The 21,108-nt window shown below is 41.7% G+C and overlaps 3 protein-coding genes across 4 annotated transcripts; 1 reads left to right on the top strand and 2 right to left on the bottom strand.

Annotated features, from left to right (window-relative positions):
• Positions 1 to 419: 419 nt before the first annotated feature.
• On the bottom strand, positions 420 to 4,365 carry si:dkey-13a21.4 (ras-related protein rab7). Its single transcript, XM_003442633.4, has 5 exons — positions 4,206 to 4,365; positions 3,820 to 3,946; positions 3,483 to 3,701; positions 868 to 993; positions 420 to 755 (listed from the first exon to the last, which is right to left on the bottom strand). The coding sequence occupies exons 1-5, from the start codon at positions 4,265 to 4,267 to the stop codon at positions 669 to 671; spliced, it is 621 nt and encodes a 206-aa protein (XP_003442681.2). The 5' UTR covers positions 4,268 to 4,365; the 3' UTR covers positions 420 to 668.
• A 6,277-nt stretch (positions 4,366 to 10,642) lies between these two features.
• Positions 10,643 to 15,018, top strand: gata1a (GATA binding protein 1a). The gene is made up of 6 exons (XM_003442634.5): positions 10,643 to 10,795; positions 12,587 to 12,818; positions 12,918 to 13,418; positions 13,876 to 14,021; positions 14,125 to 14,250; positions 14,350 to 15,018. The coding sequence occupies exons 2-6, from the start codon at positions 12,605 to 12,607 to the stop codon at positions 14,635 to 14,637; spliced, it is 1,275 nt and encodes a 424-aa protein (XP_003442682.1). The 5' UTR covers positions 10,643 to 10,795; positions 12,587 to 12,604; the 3' UTR covers positions 14,638 to 15,018.
• Positions 15,019 to 19,085: 4,067 nt separating this feature from the next.
• Positions 19,086 to 21,076, bottom strand: LOC100700270 (bcl-2-like protein 1). Of its 2 annotated transcripts, none has more exons than XM_005450181.4 (3): positions 20,987 to 21,076; positions 19,857 to 20,432; positions 19,086 to 19,756 (listed from the first exon to the last, which is right to left on the bottom strand). In XM_005450181.4, exons 2-3 carry the CDS (start codon positions 20,319 to 20,321, stop codon positions 19,628 to 19,630), a joined length of 594 nt encoding a protein of 197 aa, XP_005450238.1. In that variant the 5' UTR covers positions 20,322 to 20,432; positions 20,987 to 21,076; the 3' UTR covers positions 19,086 to 19,627. The 2 variants fall into 2 exon arrangements, with proteins under 2 accessions (XP_005450238.1, XP_003442785.1); XM_003442737.5 differs by having other exon boundaries at positions 19,310 to 19,756; positions 20,892 to 21,042.
• Positions 21,077 to 21,108: the final 32 nt, after the last annotated feature.

The raw sequence follows: 21,108 nt of genomic DNA, 5'->3' as shown, positions 1-21,108 counted from the left end.
ATTACCTGTAACAAACTGTTTTTACATGTTGGTCATCTCTTGATTGCCTTTTGTGTCTTTGCTTATAAAAGAAACGTATATATATATATAAATATATATAGTCTCCCTAATTTGCTTCTGTCAAGCTGATTCACTGTAGGAGTCCGAATCACTGCTAGGTTCATTACAATACAAAACTTGTACAGGGAGGTTTCTGACTGGACATGAGTGTATATCTACTTTGTAAGAGTGGATTCAGTTGTGATGGTAACGACGGCCAGGAAGATGAGAGCCCGGGTTTGCCGCTTTTTCTCTGGCCCGTACCTCGGGTTCTGTTTGTGATTTCTCCCGATTTCTTTCTAGAAATGAAAACTTTCTCTTCATATGCATTCATAATTTTGTGCGTGTCAGTGTGTCTGTTGAACAAAACTAGACATGCATGCAAAAAGCAGTGTATTTTAGTAGTGATGCCTTAAGTTAGACCATAAGCTGAAGGTTCTCAGAAAAAAAAAAAAGAAGAAAAAACATTTAATGAGTTTGTTCCTCTCTCCATGTGGTATACAATTGTGTCCTTTCCTTCCACAGTACCTTTGCTGGGTCACTATTTTTGCACCCTCGTTAGATAGGTCCTCATCAGCAGTGCCGAGGTCTCTGAACTTTCCCCTTCCACACTGGGACGAGTGCGCCTCTCAGCACTCACAGGTGTTGCGAGTTTCTCTCGGCTGTTTGCAGGTTATCTGGAAATGTCCTGTATTTTCCAATGTGTGTTTTTTGTACTGTAGGGAGTAATGTATCTTTTATCATCAAAAAATAAACATGTTAAACATAAAAATATTGGGCTTTTGTGCGTGTGTGTATTAAGAGTAAACAGAAGACAAGTTGAATCACCTGCTGTAAGCCACGCTGAGCCGCTCTCAAAAACGGCTTCTCTACATCCAGATCTTCTTTGGCACTTCCTTCAAAGTATTCGCCTCTTATTTCCTCGCACCACTGCCGGGCCAGCTTGTCAGACACCTGAGAGGAAACAAAATGTTACTCACATGACGGATCAGAGTAATATGTGGAATAAAACACACAAATCTAAAGGATGGGCCTCTTGGCAGACTGAGTTTCATGAGCAGCGGGCTTGGAAAGCCTGTGGTGACCAGAACCTGGCAAACTAAATAATGGTCACTTTTGTCATGCTGAGAGCAAACCTGAGATGTTGACATCTGATTTGTAAGAGTTAATAAACATGGATTATGCAGATTAAAGGCTCAGCATTAAGACTATAAAGGACAAACACAGCCCTGATTTCTTTATATTTGCTCCTAGTGAGCCAGTGATCTTGACCAATAGTTCTTCAGGCTTTCTGAAGGTCTTTCAAAGTTTTTCTTTCTACACTGAGTTTCCCTCTGTTCAATCCAGTCATTGTACTTCATAGACACTAATCTATGAATCATTCAAGCATTAAATAAATCCACCTAACTCAACGCATGAAGTCTTCACATAACAGAAAACATAGCAAACCCATTTCAAATGATATTTTTAGGTGCTCCGTTATGAGCAGCCTGTCATTAAAAACATCATTTGTTCACACTTCTTGACCAGAATCTACTAAAAATCTCAAAGACAACACTTTGACAGGCATAAAATATTTTTGCAAAGGGATTTCCATTCGCATCTCTACAAAGTGTGCAGTGACTAGTCTTAACTGTTATTCTGACTTCAGGTTGTGTTTTTGTATTTTATCTCAAATGTCCCAACTCTGTCTAACCAAATAAAATAAGCACAAAAGAAAGCTAAAGATTGTTTAGACAGTTTCTCTTTCTATCCCAATAACACTTAAATTGGTACAATGTTTTTTCAGCTGCTGGCTTCTTCGTTAATCATTTTTAGGTCTGAGTCGGGATGTGGCCATAGATAGTCACATCTGATTTTGAGCTGCCACTTCCTTGTGAGAGTCACATGCAGTGTGTCACTTTGCATCAGCTTTCTTCACTCTGCAAAACTGAATAATAATCAAAATAATATCAACTGACAATTTCCTTCCACCGACTTCAAGCAGTTTTCAGGCTTTCTTGTAGATTCATTGCATTTTCTCTTTGTGGTAGTTTCCATCCAATTCCAGTAAAACTTGCACTGATTGTGATTTACAGTTTTCCTCCTTGGGTAGGCAGTAGAAGACAGTGAGGTTAACCTGCACTTGACCCATGCTTTCTTCACAGGCCCTGGGTGAAAGCATCTTTCCTGCAGTGTTGACTTTTGAACACCAGAGCCAATCAAAATGTGAGACTGAGGGACAAGAGATAAAAAAAATGCTGTGCAGCCTCCACATAAAGTAGGACACCTGGTTACCCTGGACACAGCTTACTTTACTGTGCGCTCACATCAAAAATAGAACAGAAGAATACAAAATCTTCACTTTTGATCTAATACTCACTGTGACTTGCATTTCCTTTGCAAGAGTGTAATTTATAAAATACAGACAAATTAGGCAGTTTAAAAGAGGTTCCCACTCACATTTTACCATTTCAGTTCATTAAGTTAAAAAAGAAAAGAAAAGAAAAGCTATGGAACTTTTAAGCAAAAATGCTTCTTAATGCATTTAAACCTGTACACATGGGCAAGATGACCAGCTCAGGCTGAAGCCAAGCATTAGAACAGCGAAGATCGATGATTTAAGTGACTTTGAATGTGGCATGGTTGTTGGTGCCAGGCAGAGTGGTGTATTTCAGAAAGAAAAGAGAAATCTCTTGGCGTAAACAACATGAAAGCATGGCTCCATTCTCCCAACAGTTCAGGCTGATAGTCGTGGTGTTGGTAATGGCGAAAGGGCACATTTTCTTGGCACACTTTGGGCATCTTAGTACCAACTGAGAATCGTTGAAATACCACAGCCTACCCGAGAACTGTTGCTGACCATGTCTATACCTTAATGACCATCTTCTCATGGCTGCTTCCAGCAGGAGAACGCCACAGAGCTCAAAAATCTCAAAGTGGCTTCTTGAGCTTAACAATGAGTTTGCTTTACTCAAGTGGTCTCCACAGTCACCAGATTGGAATCCTACAGAGCACCTTTGGGATGTGGTCGAACGGGAGATTTACATCATGGATCTGCAGAAGCTGTGTGATGCTGTGGAACAAAATCTCAGGAATCTTTCCCCACAACCTGGGGAGTCTACACCATGAGGAATTAAGGCGGTTCTAAAGGCAAAAGTAAGCTACGGTGTACATTTAAAAGTGCTCAGTGACTGCATACACACAGAATGGCAAAATTGAAGCAATTTGATAACAAACTGTATAACAAGGTAGCTCAATATAGACTAAAGGTCCTAAACCTAAGTGTTCACACAGGTTGCAACTACAGCACCAGGCTGAAAAGCGGGTAAGACAAAAGTGATGTTATAGTTCAGTGGTGGGTCCAACAAATCTGCATTTAATAAAACTGTATCAAGCCACGCGTGTGGTAAACCTGGAGATGCCTCACTGAGACTGACTGAAAGAAGAGGACTTTGACTAACCTCTCGGTCGCTCAGATCCGTTTTGTTGCCCAGTACAATAAAAGGGAAATCAGAAGGATCCTTGGGTTCCCCTTGGATCAAAAACTCCTTCCTCCACCCATCCAGAGCAGAGAAGCTGGCCTTGGATGTGACATCAAACACCAGCATGCAGCAGTGAGCTCCCCTGTACAGAGGTGTACCCAGAGACTGGAACCTCTCTGTGCCTGCTGTGTCCCAGATCTGACATGCACACAGTGGGAAACATGAGATTAATCATCCTATATGACATGAATGTCTTGTTCCTGGGTGTGTGTGGGCTTGTTTCACTGCCAAATGCACAGGTGCACAGGTGAATTACCTGCAGCGTGACTGTGTCCCCATCTATGTTGATTGTTTTAGAGAGGAAGTCAGTCCCCACAGTGGCCCGGTACATGTTGGTGAAGCGGTGATTCACGTATCTGTTCATGACGGAGGATTTTCCCACCCTAAGTAAACACTCACATGTTTAGTGGAAATCGAAAAAAATAAAGACCTCTGGCTCTTTTACCGGAGACAGCCACATTATTCTTCTTGCATCGCACTGCGCCGTTAAATACACACCCACACTTTCACACTTTTGAGAATATCAATTTAGAATTATGTCTTAAACTATGAACAGAAAGAGAGCCGGGGTAAATGAAAGTGAAACAAGTATCGGTGGAACTGCGTAATTAATAAGAACCTTTAAATGCCCCTTTAACTCACCCAGAGTTTCCTATGAGGATGACTTTCAGAGTAATAGGACCTTTTTTGTCACTCATATCCATGTCTGATTGTTTGACCCAGCTGGTATGAACCCACGAGAGCTCACGCTGCTGATGCCTTCACGGGTCCCTAGAAATATTCAGCTTCAGTGACTGGACGTGTCACACGCCTATAGCCAGATTTAGAAATTAAAATAAAATAACTAAAATACTAATATTATTATTATTTTAATTTTCCAAGTGATTTCCTCCTTGTGTTAAATATATTCTTTCTTTCTTTCTTTCTTTCTTTCTTTCTTTCTTGCCACACTGCTGGCAAGTTGCAAAAAAATGTCCAAATATATTATGTGTTGCTTTTTAAATCCCCAGTAGATGGCTACAAGTTCCAAATTACAAATAAATACTTCCTATGCCCTCTGCGTGTCATTGTTGTAACTAAAATTCCAATTAAGTTGCTGTGCTTTGAAGGCACCGCATTATGACAGGTGATTGGCACACAGCCGTGTTCACCTCATTCCTGTCATAATGAAAGGTCCACAGACTCAGCAACAGGGCTCTACTCCAGGAACAACTCTGAGTTTGTTAACCCTGAGCTGAGGAAACTCCGGATCTTCTTGTTCTAGAAAAACAGTCAACTTCAACTCTGAGTCAGTAACTGGGGTCACATAACCTGCTCGCTGGCAGGTTTTAATTAGCGAACTCTGAGTTTCTCTCTGACTCCTCCCCCCTTGCTGCACCTGAACCACCTGGCTGACACCTCGAATCATTTCCTGATTTATAAAATCGCTGTCAATGTGCAGGGGAGTGAACTAATCTGCAGAAGTTGACGTTTTTACAAGCACCCAAATCCCAGCTAGACGCTAATTTTTTCTATTTTTGTACTTAACATTATACAGGCGTTTACTCGTCGATATACAGGGATATACAGCCATGACGTTGCATATTTCTAATCAACCCAGTATAAAATCCACAGTCTCCATCTCTGTGGCTCTGTGGAGAGTAGTTGTCAGACTGTCAGTCAATCTTCTGAAACATTAACTGACTGTTTCAGTCAAACTCATCTGTGTCAAACTTTAGACACACCGCATGCTGATGGTGATGGAAAAATGTCCGTCACAGCTGGATCTTGGATGATATGAATATTTGAGTGAAGGTGAAACTGATCTTCACAGATTGTTCACAGATTCAGTCACTGAATGATCTGAAACTTTTTAAAGCAAGTGAACCTCAACATATTTTCCACTGAAGATCACCTGAGTGACTCTATCAGTGACTCCAAACTGGAACAGCCCTAAGGTAGCCTGTAATGGATCAGTGTTTTGATCACTGTTCGGCTTTACTAATAAAACTTTACATTCTGCACTTGGAAAGCGGCCCTTTATTTTTTATGAATCAAACTATAAGGGTTACACTGGTGAACAGTAAAGATTTATTTTTCTGTAAATCTCAAAAATGGGATTGTTGCAGCCCATCAGTACATCAAATGTTCACTAAACAAATAAAAAAAGATAAAAGATAAATAAAAATAAAAATGAAATGCTCAAAACTGTAAAACAAAACAAAACAAACAAACAAAAAAACCCTTCCTTTATTCCCCACTAGAGGGCAGTACAGACCTCAGGTGGTTTATTTTTCTTCTCGGACAGATATCCTTAGAGCCATGAGGTAGGGTTGCTTTGAATAATCTATGACCAGTTTAGTGTTTTTAACTGATTGTGAGGTTACAGTTATCAATGAAAGTTAAAATATCATCAATATTTTAATTAAATGTAAAAAAAAAAAAAAAAAGGCCAGAAGAAGAAGGAGACATGTCAGAAAGGTTAAAATGCTGGCATTTACTCACACTTTGTACTTTGATGTTTCAGAGTTTCCTTTAATTGGAGTAATCAAATTCTGCCATCTTTTATTACGTTTCACTTTTGAGTGTTCAGGTTAGTGTAAGAAAAAAAAACCTTTCAGTAACCTGAGGACCGGTTCATATATATCTATCTATATATACATCAATCGTACAATCATCATAAGAATATGTTGACTCAATGCCAAAAGCCAATGGAAAATCTCATGATTCATGAGGTTAATGAGGTGAAATAATTACCATAACTCAGTATACAGTTAGTGTCATTGTTGGGTCTTACAGAATGAAAAATAACATTTTAAAAATAATGGTTCTTGAAATAAAATGGCCAAGAATGTGGGGATTTGGTCATCTAAACAGCATCATTAAACGATTCAGAAAATCTCTGCGTAAAGAAGAACAAAAAACAATACTGATCTTAAAAAAACACACATGATGCTGAAGTGGAAATCCCATCTTAGTAATATTCAGAAAATCACAGTCAGTAAACACTTTTTTTGCTGCATCCACAAATGTGAGGTGAAATTCCACCATACAGAGACATGGAGGCATACACGAACATGATCCAGAAACTCTGAGCTCTTCTCTGGACTGACCTCATATAAGATGGACTGAGGCAAAGTGTAAACTCTTTGGTCTCTCTTTGCTGATATTGTCTTTGAAAGTCATGGACTTTGTGTCCTTGCTGCTGGAGAGTAGAGGAATCATTTGGCTTGTTATCAGAGCACGGTTAAAGGCAGCACCCGTGATAGTATGGGGCACATCAGCGCACACTGGATGTATAAACTGCCTCTGTGAAGGCCTTGATTGTTTTCAGTGAGGCCATGCAATCAGTCAGAATCCCTCATCTACCCATTGAAAACATCTGGTGCACTATGAAGCCAAAATATGACAGAAGGAGTCAAGCGACTGAAACCCTCGAAATCCTTTATCAGGCAAGAATGAGCAACATTTGCTTTATGTCACTTGTCTCCTCAGCTCTTCCACCTGCTGCCTTTAGGGGTCACCATAGCAGATCATCTGCTTCCACCTCACCCTATCCCTAGCAACCTGCCTGTCGGCTCCATCTTCTACATACTTTCCGCACGCCCAGACCATTTTGAGCTTTCCTTTTGAACTTTATCTCCAGCTGAGCCGTCCTGATGTACTCATTTCTAATCCCAATCTTCCCGGTCATTTTTAGAACTCAATACAATTGATCAGTTTCAACATCTAACATGTTGTCTATTGTGTTTTCAAACCAATACTATCACTCTTTTTTTACTTGATGCCTGCTTTTAGAAATGGGATTCTAGATTAATGACAGATGAGGTAGAGTTCAATTTTTCTTTGTCCAGTATCAAAGTTACTTATTTATCCTAATGTATGAGCTAAATTGGAAGCTGGTTCTCAAGAGGCTAACATAAAAGCATATATAAAGTATAAACAATAATAAGTCGTAAGTAGTACTTACTACTGAAACACACAGACACAGAAAACAGAAAGTATAAACAATGCAGAGTTTATATTTGTGATCATAAGAGGGGTAAAAAAAGTGCAACGGATAAAAGTTAAAAACAGAACATAAAACCTATAAGAAAAGAAAAACTCAATTACTTGACACAATGCTGAGATTCCTTCATATCTACGTCCTGTAGTGACTGTCAGAGGTGCAGCAGAACACTGAGATTGCAAAAAAACAGCAACAGAAAAACTACCATATATCTGTGAGTGGCACTCGTGAGTGCCCGCCTAACTTTATTACACAATGGATTCTATCACACTCATAACGCTGTGCTGCTCCACAAAGTCCACGCTTGTTTGGGTGCCAAGAAAGCTCCTAAAAAGTTATTTCAACCACAGTGAAAATAATGGAGATGTGTACAACCATAGCGTGAAGACTTTTTGAAGAGTGAGGACCTTCTGGATGTGACCCCTGTCACATCCTCCTTTTTTTCACACCTTTTAGAAAGGGTGTGAAAGAAACGGAAGGTGTGTGAGTGTCAAGATTCAGTTTTATGGGTTTTGGTCAGCTTTAGGCTATTCACTTAGTTAAGTCTGTAGTGAGGACCTAGAGAAACTATCATGTCAATAAATGTCCTCAGAAACAGACTGTATGAACATTTGTGTGTGTGTGAGAGAGAGAGAGAGAGAGAGGGAGAAAGAGAGAGTGCGAGAGCGCTATCCTCCTGGGTATAGCAGTGGTGCTGCAGCCCTGCATTGCAGAGATAAGACCACCGCCTTCACAGAAGCCTGTTTCTTGGGAATTTGAAAGTTGTCCTCATACTCCACTGTTGACACACAATGTCATCTGTCATGCAGCTACAAAGGCCCTGAGCAACCTCCTAACTGTCCGACAAGACACTCCAGCGTTAGTTCAAACTGTCTCTGTCGAGATACTGTCAACAGAAGAAGAAAACTGTGTCAGTGTGTGTGTGTTTGCCTTGTGTGATTTATGTGGTACAGCCACTTACATGCTGTAAGGCCTTGTAACCCTGACAGTATGCCGCTTTATGACAGTAAGCGGCGGGCCTGTAATTCCTGGCCTCCTCCTTTCATCTTGATAACCTCTTATCAGAGCAGAGCAGCACACTCGCACTGTGGCGGCAGCCACATCCCTGCCCGGCTGTCCAAGCTGCCACAGAGACCTCATCTCACTCTGATACTACTGCTCTCATTCACCCAGGCCGCAGTGTTTCGCGTCCAGCACATTCACATTTAACTGTGCCATAACTGCCATTAAAAAGGAAAACCTAGAGAGGACAAACCTAAGTTGTCAACACAATAAATTGATAGCACCAGTTTTTAGCTGTCAGTTTTTTTAGGATTCATGCAAAGCTGGAGCCTATTCGGCTTTGCCTGAAGTGGGCTTACACTGCACAAATTAGCATACACAGTTTTCATTCCCTGCACAGCTTGATTACACGATGATGTCACTCAGACAAACTTTAAGCTTTGTATGACAGAATCCTGAATCTAATTTTAAAGTTTTACCTTGTACTCTATTGTATTGCAGAACAATAAGTAATATTTGCAAATAGTTTTATCAACAGCCTTAGTGTAAATGTTCCTGGAAGAATCTGAATTGGTCTTATACGGCAGAGCCGTATCCATCGATGCTGTGAGACTGATATAAATAACTCAGACAGTATTCACCGCTTGTGTGTGTATTGCTTGTTTTATTTATTTAGTATAGTTACTTGCTCTTAGTCTTATGATTGAACCAACACCAGCCTTTTGACAAATCTCGTAAAAGAAAAGTCTCAAGTGTCTTTTCCGCCTCGTAGCCACCAAAAAACGCTGACAGGTGCAAACAGAGCAGGTTTCTTCTTCACTTATCTACGCGACAACAAAGAAAAAATGACACAGGTGTCATCAGAAGTTATACGGAGGTGATGAGGAGGACATTTTATTACAGCTCTGCTTTTCCTGATATCCAACTGTTTATGAGTCCCCGGGACATTGACTTCACTGACTTTTACTACTTTAACAGTTTATTTCTGTTGTTCCAGGATACTAATTTCACAGCAACCGGTGATAATGTGCGTGGAAAGTATAGGGAAATGAAAGGCTTAGTTAGAATTTTAGTGTAACAGTTGCCATGACCTATATATTGATTTGCATCTGGCCTAACTGATACCACTTGTTATCCATCGCTGCCTTGTCGTATGCATTTCAACTTATCTGCCTCATTCCTAAAAAAACACCAGTGTTTAATTTTTTTTTTTCAAAAAAGAAAAAAGAAAGGCATCAATTCTTCCCAACTGTTTTTCTCCCCTGATTTCCCTGAAAACTGTAAATGAACAAAGAGAGAGGAAAGTTGGGGAGCTGCTTTGACTATCAAATGACTTTGACAGTGTCGGGTTTGTGCGCAGCCAGGCCATGCTAAGACCATATCTCTCCCCTATGATTGCAGCGTCTTTGCCGATTTGCATTACTGTGTTCCATTCTAAGCTTTGCTGGACCACAAAGAAATTGTGTCTTTGCATTTTATATTTGCTTTGTTCAAATGTCTGTCAAACTCTTTTCCATGTGGGCTTGGTCTTATCAGGGGCTGTATGCACATTTCATCAACAGACAAAAAAAGTGTCCATCCTGCATGCACACTGCAGGAAACTGAGTTTATTTTATATTGCACTAATATATGCATTTATTTTAATTACAAGATCTGAAAAATGACAATATAACACAAAAAATATGATCTGCAATGGATCTTGTGATTCCTATCGACCACATGTAGTTGTTTCATACTGGCCTTGGTTTTGGTGCTGATATGCTTTTTATACACGGTGCTTCCTCTGTGGAAATCATCAGAGATACAAACACGTTATCAATACTACACAAGCAGCACACACAGCCATAAAGGAAGAGCAGGGGAACTAAGATTTAAAGCACCTTCACCTTTCGCACACGCTCCAGATGCCACAAACATTTATTGCATTATTTATATCTGTAGATACATGACACACTTAAATGGGATTTTAAACTCATGCCTGTACATATGCAACATCTAAGCCCCACACAAGCTCGTTCTCTCTGGACCAAAGAGGTGTGTCTTTTAAAAAAAAAGTTTTTCCCCAACCCCTCCCACGGACTGTCTCGTAGCCCTAAACTTTGCTGGTAGTTAGAGAACTTTTTTAGTTGTAGCCATCAGCCTACAGTGAGGTCCAGCTGTGCACCACCTCCCACCTAGCTGCATACATTTTTCGGCTCTAAAAGCTCACTGCACCTATCACTCGTCAGTGGCGTCCACTCAGGTAGGTGACCTGTCGGCTCTTTGCCTTCTGTTCTCATATTTTCACCCCAAACAACTGGTGTAGCCAGCTTGGTTCGTTAAATATAGCTGGCTAGTTTTGTTGGTTAAGAATAATTGTGAATGTGAAACTTTCACTGGCGAGAATTACGATCATCTGAGGCAATTTATTGCTTGGCAGACTGTGAATTGTGGAGATATGAGGGGCAAGAACTTTGCATTAGCGCAACAGAGAATCTGTTTCCTTCTCGTTCATTATTTTCAATTGAATTTTCAATAATTACCACAAGTATATGCAACGGTAGATGAATTATAATATTAATTTAATTCACCCACTGCACGAGTTCAACTTGAAGTCATTCATATCCGGATCAAAAACAAGTCGACTGCTTTACACAGTAAATATATATTCAGTGTTTTAATGCAAGTAGCTCGGCATAATGTCAATCTATTAACATTGGAGTTTAGGGGCATAGCACTCAAGGTAATTAATTGTGTTGTGATATAAGCAGCTGGGTGTGAGTTTCAAATTATTTCATCTATCCCTCTGGGGTTGTTTCTTTTTTAGTTTTGTCTCTTTTGATCAGTCCTCCACAACGTGCCGCCTCACCCCGCTGTGTCGCTGCGCTTGTTGCGTTTCTCATCAAACAGATTTCTATTAATCAGATGAGATTAGTTTCATGTAGTATCAGTGGGGCTGGATATATTTAGCATTATAATAATGCTGTCTATCAGATTTTCTCAGAGTTTATCAGCCAGTATCAGTCTCTTCTCTTTCCTCTTCTCTTCCCTCTAAAGATACGGCGCGGAGAGAGGCCTCGTCCGCTGTTGTTATAATGCACATCATAGTGCTGTGGGATGTCGTCGCTGGTATTTTGGAGCAGAATTTGTTTTTGATTCGATTTTTAAAGCAGTTTTCAGAAAGGGGCCTTCATCTCAGTCTCTAAAGATCTGCTCAAAATTTGAGTTTTTCTTTGATAAAAATTGAATCCCCCCCAAAAAAACAAAAACAAAAAGGATTATTAATCACATAAATTTAGTAATGAAAGTGTGAGTTTTAAGTGAGAGTGTGACAGAGACTGCTGTTAACACTCTCACTTGAAAAGAAAAAAAATCTGCCAGCAAACACCATTACACTTTGTGTGTGGCTGCTGTGTTGTTTGTCCACACAGTCAGTCATCCCTGAGGGCACGTCTTTTGCATTCCTCTAAATGGCACACCTATTGTAGTAGGGCCACTTAGTAACCGTTTGGTCACTGGCTGTGTCGCTACATTTATAGACTCATTTATTTTTAGTTTTTACTTTCAGCCGCAGTCAAATGAGGATCCTAGAAAAGGAAGTTTGAAAAAGCACGCTGTCGAGAGATCTTGTCCCTGATAACTTCAAGTTGCACTGGTTGTTGTGAAGAGAGAAGCTCGGTGATAATGCATCGGCTTCAATCAAAGTCACAGCCTCTCTCGTTCTCATCTGAATTAAGAGAGGTGCAAACCGCCAACGTGCGAGGAGTTTGGTGATGTCTCTTTCAAGACATTTTGACAACACGTCTCCATAAAGACTGAGAGCCACACACCTAAAAACAAAGTCAATCGATGCTTGTGTCTTTATATTTATTTCAAACTGTGCTAACTGTAAAGACAAATGCATTAGTGTAAGGGTGTAGAGTGCAAAGAGTACATGAATAAATAATTAATGACTCGTGTAAAATGAGGCTTGTGCACAGCTTTGATCTTTTCCTCCTGGGCTGCTGCATTTGACAGCAAAAACAATTTAGATTTCTCACTATACTCGCCACAGGCTGTTTTACCTGCCAATATGGAAGATTCATCAGAGCAGTCCCACTGGGTGTCTCCATCCCTGCTCAGCTCAGACCCCCTGGCCGCTTTCTCCTCTGATTCTGGCCTGTTGCCTCCGGGAGAAGAGGGTGAGACGTTCTTCACCGGCCAGGACACTGACTACACCAGCCTTCCCTCGTTCTTCTCCACCCCAAGCCACAGCCGAGCGCCAGCTCCCTACCGACACGGCTCTGGTCAGTGCTTCCAAGCCACCGTCACCCAACAAATCCATCCTCTAGTTCGCCCTCTAAATCGTGATCTGACTCTTATTTCTTCTGTCCCTCTTTCCACAGTTCGACCAATGTTCAACTCACCGAGCCTGCTCAGCAACCTTCAGCTGCTGGATGGGCTGCCCAGCCACTCTCTGAGCTCGCCCTACAACCCCCCAGTCTCCACCTGGAGCAGCAGCCCTCTCACCAAGACGCCGCTGCATTCACACACCCCGACCTCCCTCTACACCCCTGGAGTGACCTCCTCTTTCACTACTTCCAGAGACGGATACTCGTCTCCGGGCAGAGAGGGCAGGGAGAGTCCCCGACTTCAGGAGGCCCTCAAGGCAGAGCGCCTGAGCCCACTTGGAGGGTCTGGGGCCAGCAGCAGCTTTCTCAACCTGACTCCTGCAGCTGGCAGCATGTACACTCCATCATCCCACCCACACATGCTAAGCCCCTACAGCTCATACATGAGTGGCCCACAGGACTACAGCTCGGCTGCCCTCTACTCCAGCCCTGGAGCCTGGATCAACCCCTCGTACTCCCCTAAACTCCGCAACAAGATGAGGATATCCACTCCAGGTGAGGATATATTGACAGGTGCCTCGTTTTCTTTTCCCTGGGTGGACCATTTAGGCACAATATTCTATAAAATGAAAATGTTTGAGCCTGAAAGTTCAGCCTTGACAGTTGGTGGCTGTTTTGGAAATTATCAGATTTTTCTCAGCAGATGCAGATTTCATGGAACTGTAGATGGTTACATTTACAAGAAATTTGAATAAACTTTCAACCCTTGTAGCTCTCCCAAAATAGAAATTCGAACATCTGTACTTCAACAACAACTGAGCATCTGCAAGTTCCAAAAACAAGAGAGAGAGAGTCTTGTGAAACTAAAACATTTTGTTCTATATTGAGCATAACAGTCTGCCCGTTATATAATGTGTCACTGAGATCTTTGCACATGATATAATATATTAAGACAGAAACATTCATCCGTCATATGTTACATTCTGTAAACTGTCATTATTTCTCTGAACAGAGGCCAGAGAGTGTGTCAACTGTGGAGCCACAGCTACCCCTCTGTGGCGCAGGGATGGTACAGGCCACTACCTGTGCAATGCCTGTGGACTGTACCACAAGATGAACGGCCAAAATAGACCTCTAATCCGACCCAAAAAGAGACTGGTATGACAGGCCCCTTTTGCCTCCTTTGTAAACCATCGAACAAATAATCCGTCATTACCAGGGTAGTTTGAAAAGCTTGACTATATCTTTTTCTGTGTTTCAGATTGTCAGCAAGCGCGCAGGTACCCTCTGTGCCAACTGTCACACAAGCACAACAACGCTGTGGAGACGCAACGCCAACGGGGAGCCTGTGTGTAATGCCTGCGGACTCTACTTTAAACTGCATAATGTGAGTCAGTCATTTCAGATATATCCACAAACACCCAGCTAAATATAAAAAATAAATAAAAAAATAAATAAAAAATGTCTCTTTTATTCCTCACTACAGGTCAACCGGCCTCTCACCATGAAGAAGGATGGAATTCAAACACGTAACAGAAAAGTCTCCAACAAGAACAAGAAGAGCAAGAAGGCCGCCTTGTTGGAGCCGTACACGGAGGTGGCTCAGCTGCCCTCCCTGGACGACAACGGTGGGCCCTTCTCCCTCGGCCCCGGAACTCTCCTCACCTACAGTCACTCGCCTCACCTCATCCCTACACCGTCCCCGCTCCATCCCTCTGCCAGCTTACCCTACACGCACCACCTCAACTCTGGCATGGTGCCCACACTAGTGTGACATAACAGGACGGGCACCTGTGAATACTCAGACACGAGCCCGCTTCCTTGTATTGCCAGTTATTTGTACATATGTGTTGTTGGCTGTGATGCAAATGGAGTTTCCTGTGTATTTTACCTGCGTTTCATCCATATGTTGTGTTATTGTGCTGACTGGGCACTTGTGTGAAGTCCCATAAAATCACTCAGGTTTTGGAATGTGTAAACACCCTAATAAGGGAATTCTCCCAGCTGTAAATACAAACACAAATCTGATTTACCGTATCTGTGTGACAATTCTTCTTTTATTATTCTTAAAGCTATACCTTTGTTTCGTGCTTCAGGGGTCTGTTTTGTATTTGCATAATTCATATTACCATATTAAAACTCTAAAGAAAAAAAATGCGTGACTTATTCTGTTTGACTTATGAAGGCTTTTGTTTTAAGTAATTTGAATCCTCAGCTCTCTGACCTAACCACAGCAAGGCCTGCTGTGTGAGGTTATTGTACTCCCCTGCACTGGTATAATGGTGTCTTTGTGCTGGCAGTTCTCCACTTTGACAGTGTAATAGTACATAGCGGGTATGCAAATCGTCTTTTCCGCATAAGTGACAAACATTCAACTAAAGTGCACCACTTATGACTGCTTTTATATTTAGACGAGCTACAGAACAACTGGGCGCACGAGGTCACGTTTGTACTTTTCATTACTTATCTCTGTTTGAATGTGCAGAAGGGGATTTTTGTTTCAATTTTACAGTTTTCCACTTTCATGTCAAAGGTCTCAAACTACAGAGAACGTGCTTAGTAATCAGAAGACAACAATACGTTTCATGACGTTGCTGCCCTTCGCATGTTTTATTTTTGCCCAAACATGTAGGCCGAAGAAAGCCGAGCACACGTAGATTGTGAGGTGAATTCTGCCTTTGTTCAGATAATTTAATGAAGTAGAAGAAAAAATGCACACACGCACATTTTTCTCACCAACAGTCAAACTCTTACTTCAGTAAATGGATCAGGCTATTACCAGTCAAATTTACTTTAACAAAGTAAAGAAGAGATCACGGCTAGATTGACAAAATTGTAAAATATATTACAAATAAATTAAAAGTGAACTTGTGAACATTTAAGAAACAAGGGCTAGTTTGACTTTTACTTTTTCACTTTAAACTCTAACAGTGTGTGACATATTATAAGGTACCATTATGTTTTATTTTGAAAAACCCTAGAGAGGGACAGCATTCAAAGACGTGCTGTGTAATAACATCTGTGATTGTGTTAACCAGCTGAATGCATTGTTATCTGAACAAACACAAAGCACTTCACAATCTAGGCGCACTGACTCCTCGGCCTGTTTTTTGGCCTACCTCTCTGTAGTTTCTGACCTTTGTGCTACAGCAAGTGGAGAAGCAGGAAATTAACAAAAGAAATCCAGATAAACTAAAATATAAATGCCTAAAATTATTTATAAGTACAAGGGTACATGCATTTACTTAAAGCAAGCTTAAAGAATGACTTTTTTATGTTGATATAATACTAATATTTTAATATTCAGACATTTGGAGCTGATTTGATTGTTTTTCTAGAGGAATATGGCTTAAAAAAACAAACAGGGCAGGCTGTTTGATAATGGACGCATTGCCCTGCAGTATTGCCCTATTAGGGTTAAATTAGTACACACAGGTAAAGCTATCTGGCACAATTTTACAATAAAACGCAAGATGCATATTGTTCTGTGCAAAGAAACACCTTGAATTCAGGGTCTTAACAGACTCTTGCCTTAACAGCTTATGTAAGAAACGCCTAATACTAGTGCATACATGTCTGTGTACTTTTTTATGCTGAGCAGCAGGGCTGGGGTTGCTCGCTCAGTACTGGGGGGTGGCTGATAAGTTATCACTGAGGCCACAGACCCCAAACTATCCACCTGCTGCTGGCACCGCCACTCTCACACTCCCTGACAGTTAGTCATTGAGGGCCACAGTGTCTCTTTAGGTGTCAAAGACAAACACACGTATCACTGGAATCATCTGAAGGACCGGTAGGTGGATGAGTGCTGGGGTGTAGAAGAACAGTTTGGTTACAAAACCAGTGTGCCATGTTTGGGCCAAGTGAATCCTGTCATGTTTCATAATCTGCGGGTACGCTCACAGAACGCTTCCCTCGAGACAAATCTATAAATTATCACCCACCCATCAGCCACTGATTCGTACACGCTTCACTGCAGACCTCGAGGAGAAATAAGATTTTCTTTTATGCATTTGGTTTCATCTCGGCGAGTACGGCCCTGTGAACATCTGGGCAAGTCACCTACTCATAACGCTGCATGACACGCACCACTGGGTGTATTGCTGATAAGCCAAGTCTTTGACAGAATTTATCAGTATAAGCATTTTTGCTTGTTTTTTTTTTTGCTCAACTTGCTTAACAAATCCCACAGTAGAAAAAATAATATGAAAAATGTTTCCTCCTAGTGCAGCTTCATTCATTAGCAGCCAACCGTTACAATACATAACCCAACTGATTCCCCAAAGACCTTGATTATGGGAATAATTTGTGATAGTGCCCTTTGAAATTACGGAACGAGATGAGGGTGGGTTTCTATTTGAATCCGTTTACAGCATCTACTCAAAGTTGACTCTAAACCACACTAAAGTGGGACCAATCTGCAGTGCTCACCTCTGCAGGGGTTATCGTGAGCAAAACAAACACGAGACAAGTGTGTGGGGGAGGGGGAGACATGATTTTTTTCTTTTTAAAGGAATAAGATGATTTGGCAAGCACATCCATAATTTATACTCTTTTCCTCAACTGTCTGTATCTGCTGTTTATCTGCTGCAGCTGTCAGCTCTGCTCCGGGGGAAATGGCAACAAATGACGGGGATAGATTAGCAACCACAGGCCTTCTCCAGTTCACTCACAAGGCCATCCGTTAGAGTCTTCTCTCTCCCGCTGCCTCACTGCTTGTCTCCTTTCCCATTCGTACTATCATTATATCATCCAGAGCTCGCAGAATAATCTTGTGAAAAGCTGTTCTAGCGTGGAAAGTGGGTGATTTAACTACCTGTTGTGGTGTGTGATCAGACAGATTAAACCCATTACTGGGAGAATTCACGTGTTCTCTGTGTTTAATTTGACTTTCTTGTGGGAAAAATACAAAAGGAGAAAACTGTGATGGAACAACTTGCAAACACTACAGCTGTCATGTCTGAAATTACTTGTAACTGAAAGCAGAGTAGCACAGCTTAGTTTTAAGCATGCTACTTTTGAATATGTGGTACATTAGCACCCCCATGTGGACAAAGTGAAACACTGCTGTTAAGCGAGGCTGTGCAGGATACATCTTTACACTTCAAACTAGGACACAAAGACCTCCTTCCCCTGGGCCATTCAGACTGTAAAGCACTTCCACCCAACACCCGACCCACCCATCCACGCCACTGTCTGAGTAACCCTCATCACTCAGGCCACTCACACATGGATTCTATACTCAGACCTAGTCCATTGCACTACTTCCAAGCACTTTGCAACCCGTCCTCTAATGTGTCTTTTTATTGTGTGCCTTCCTCCTGTTTTGTATATACCCCTCTTGTCTGTTATTTATTCTTGTTGCCCTACTTTTTTTTATTTTTATTCCATGCACAGTTGGTGTGGAGCACCCACTGACTCAGTACAAGCCCAGAAGCATTAGCAGAATATCTCCCTTGCATGTAAATCAGACCTTGGTATATAGCTTTGTGTACATGTTGATATGGTGACAGAGACCACGTGTGGATTTTATATTCTCAAGAAGATTTTTATGCACATTGTGTAAAAGAATACATCTCATTTAATTCCAGCTTTTAAGATACTTCATATGGAGTCACTTCATTTGATTTGTGGCAGAAGAATAGCAGCACAAGTGAAAGGGGAGGTTTACAAGACAGTAGTGAGCATTGCTACGATGTATGGTTTATAGACAGTGGCACTGACAAAAGGATGGAGAACAAGGTGGAGGTGGCAGAGCTGAAGAAGTTAATGTCACAGTGACAGCTCAGTTTGAAGACAAAGTTGGAGAAACAAGGCTGAGAGGGTTTGGACGTGTGCAAAGGGGGGGAAATAGTGGACTTGGTGGACAAAGTATGGGTAATATGGAGCTGCCAGGCAGGAGGAAAAGAGGCAGACCACAGATGTAGTGAAAGGGACTTGCATGGGGTTGATGTGACAAGACGGTGCTAGGAGTAGGGCAAAAATGGTAGCAGATAATCCAATCTGATCCCTTAGAGGAACAGCCAAAAGACACTGAATACAGTCATGAATATTTAGCCTGTTGCATATGGATATACTGTATGTATAATTTGGTATGGTTTAATTTTAGATACTACTGAGAGATAGAAAAAGTTAATTTCACATGCATGTTTCTGGACTGGTGGAGGAAGCTGGTGTGTCCTAGAGAACTCAACACAATACAGGCCTCTGCTAGAGCATGGATTTGAATTTTTTGGATAGCCTCTGCACTCCATACAGTTTATTCAGCAAAACAAAATGGCAAAACTTTTCAAAACAGACTTAAAACCTCAAGAACAGTCAAAAGAAGCTGAGAATTACACAGTAAAGGGGGGGATACAACGTAGATTCTCAGTCATACATGTTGTTCCCTGAATAATACAGAGAAGAAAAAAAAAAAATAATAATAATATAGAGCTTAGACCAGCTGAATCACTTTCACTGACTTTTTATTAGGTACATTTAAAGCATTTGCCCTCTGAACGGGCACATCAGCAACTGAAATTGTTGTGCGTTTAAAAAAGAAAAAGAAATTAAAAACACATTGGTCAAAGCAAGGCGAGCAGGTGGTCTGTAACAGCTCACCAAGTTACACATTATGAATCCTCTCACAGAATGCCTTTGCCCACCCACTATGGTCACTGCACATGTGGTCTGGGCTTCCATGTAAACATTAACCACTTCCCTCCCTTGGTTTAGCATTCCACAGGGTGTTCAGTGACAGCACAGAAGTAGCACCTTCACTGTTAATCTGTCATGAGCATGCCAACCAGCAGCCCTGTTACTAAGGCCACTCCAACAAATAGCCATCTCTTCAGAGACTCCCCAGAGCTCCTTGTAGACATCCCTTTCCCAAATATCTCTGTAAAGCGGTCCTGGAAAAAAGGATTAGAAAGTGTTTTAAACGACTTTTTCCCCCCCTTTAAAGCACAAAAGTAGCACACCTCATGTCAACTTCATCCCCTGCTGACTTACCCATCCTCCATTTCGTTGGATCCACAGACTAATGTGATCATCTAGATACGCAGTCATCCAGTCTGCAATGTCGGGTACCAGCTCACTCATATTGCTGTCAATACAGTCCAGACACATTGCAGAACCAAAGACAAACAGACCAATTATACGCCCCCAGTTGATTCCATCCCTGAACAACTCCTCCATCACGCTCTCGAAGCATTGCTGGGCTGTGTCCGGCGTGATGCTGAGGTGCGAAGCAACGTCCCTAAAAGACTGTGTGAACAGAAAACCAAACTGCTCCCCTGAGTCTAGAAGAGCTGATTTTAAAGCCTCTATGCCATTGTATGCAGGCAGAGATTGGGCCAGGTCTCTCTCAGTCCTTTGGCCCCCATTGGTTGGCCTCAGAAGGGAAGTTGGGTGATTCTTCTGAGACAGTTTATAGCTTATAAAGAACTCCACCAGCTCTCGGTTACTGCACTGCATCTCCACTCTGGACCTCCTCTGCAGGGCCAGCCAGCCTAATCAAATGCCACGATCTCTCCTGCCAGTCATACCGGTGTATCATCTGGCACATTAGGCTTCACTTGGAGTAACCTGGAAGCACAGACGGATATTGCAGTTACCTTCATTCTTTTAAAAATGTAGCAACTCGTGCAACTGTGTTTTAGGATCCATCTCTATTGATTATAGTCTTTACTCTTCACCAATTGTAAAAAGGGTAAACTTATGTATGAGGAAACAACTGCAACTGTGGCAGATATTTGGAAAATAACATTTTATGTGAGCTAAACGCAGCTAACTAGTAGCTTTTCAAACTTAGCCCTGAGCTGCTCACCAGCATCACTATTATACCAGAGCCTCTGAATGCCAGCTAACCATCGCTGACAGCTCCAGCTAGGAAGTCGCACGCTTGGATTCTACCAGTTTTAGCTTCACGTGCTAACCAGCTGCCACACACTCCGCATGAAACGCAGCAAAATTAGAAAAAAAAACTAAATCAATAAACAACTAAAAACTCTATTCAAGCCGTGAACATGCGGCGGTTTCACTCACCATTATACTTAGAGCTGCTAAAACCTTGTTCTCCGTTTGAGAAAGCAGCTATGAAGTTTAAAAACTACTGCTGCGAACACTCCAGATAAACGCACCTTTCTGAAGCGTCACACTTTGTGGCCTGGGTAGCGATGCACGCTGGCGGTTGGACAATTGTACGGTAGCAGCAGCCAGAAGTCCCACCCACTCATACAAAGCGACCAATCGAATAAGGAGA

Source organism: Oreochromis niloticus, linkage group LG5 (genome assembly GCF_001858045.2).
Source record: "Oreochromis niloticus isolate F11D_XX linkage group LG5, O_niloticus_UMD_NMBU, whole genome shotgun sequence".
Classification (NCBI taxonomy): domain Eukaryota; kingdom Metazoa; phylum Chordata; class Actinopteri; order Cichliformes; family Cichlidae; genus Oreochromis; species Oreochromis niloticus.
This window is presented reverse-complemented; position numbering and strand designations above follow the sequence as displayed.

What these genes read in the sequence shown, in the direction of transcription:
- si:dkey-13a21.4 (XM_003442633.4), bottom strand. Translation starts at nt 4,267, where the DNA reads ATGGATATGAGTGACAAAAAAGGTCCTATTACTCTGAAAGTCATCCTC. An exon ending in ATCCTCATAGGAAACTCTGG is followed by an intron (nt 3,947 to 4,205) that starts GTGAGTTAAAGG and finishes GTGTTTACTTAG; the next exon opens with GGTGGGAAAATCCTCCGTCA. An exon ending in GGGACACAGTCACGCTGCAG is followed by an intron (nt 3,702 to 3,819) that starts GTAATTCACCTG and finishes TGTGCATGTCAG; the next exon opens with ATCTGGGACACAGCAGGCAC.
- gata1a (XM_003442634.5), top strand. Translation starts at nt 12,605, where the DNA reads ATGGAAGATTCATCAGAGCAGTCCCACTGGGTGTCTCCATCCCTGCTC. An exon ending in TCCCTACCGACACGGCTCTG is followed by an intron (nt 12,819 to 12,917) that starts GTCAGTGCTTCC and finishes CTCTTTCCACAG; the next exon opens with TTCGACCAATGTTCAACTCA. An exon ending in TCCGACCCAAAAAGAGACTG is followed by an intron (nt 14,022 to 14,124) that starts GTATGACAGGCC and finishes TCTGTGTTTCAG; the next exon opens with ATTGTCAGCAAGCGCGCAGG.
- LOC100700270 (XM_005450181.4), bottom strand. Translation starts at nt 20,321, where the DNA reads ATGCAGTGCAGTAACCGAGAGCTGGTGGAGTTCTTTATAAGCTATAAA. An exon ending in TCCAACGAAATGGAGGATGG is followed by an intron (nt 19,757 to 19,856) that starts GTAAGTCAGCAG and finishes CCTTTTTTCCAG; the next exon opens with GACCGCTTTACAGAGATATT.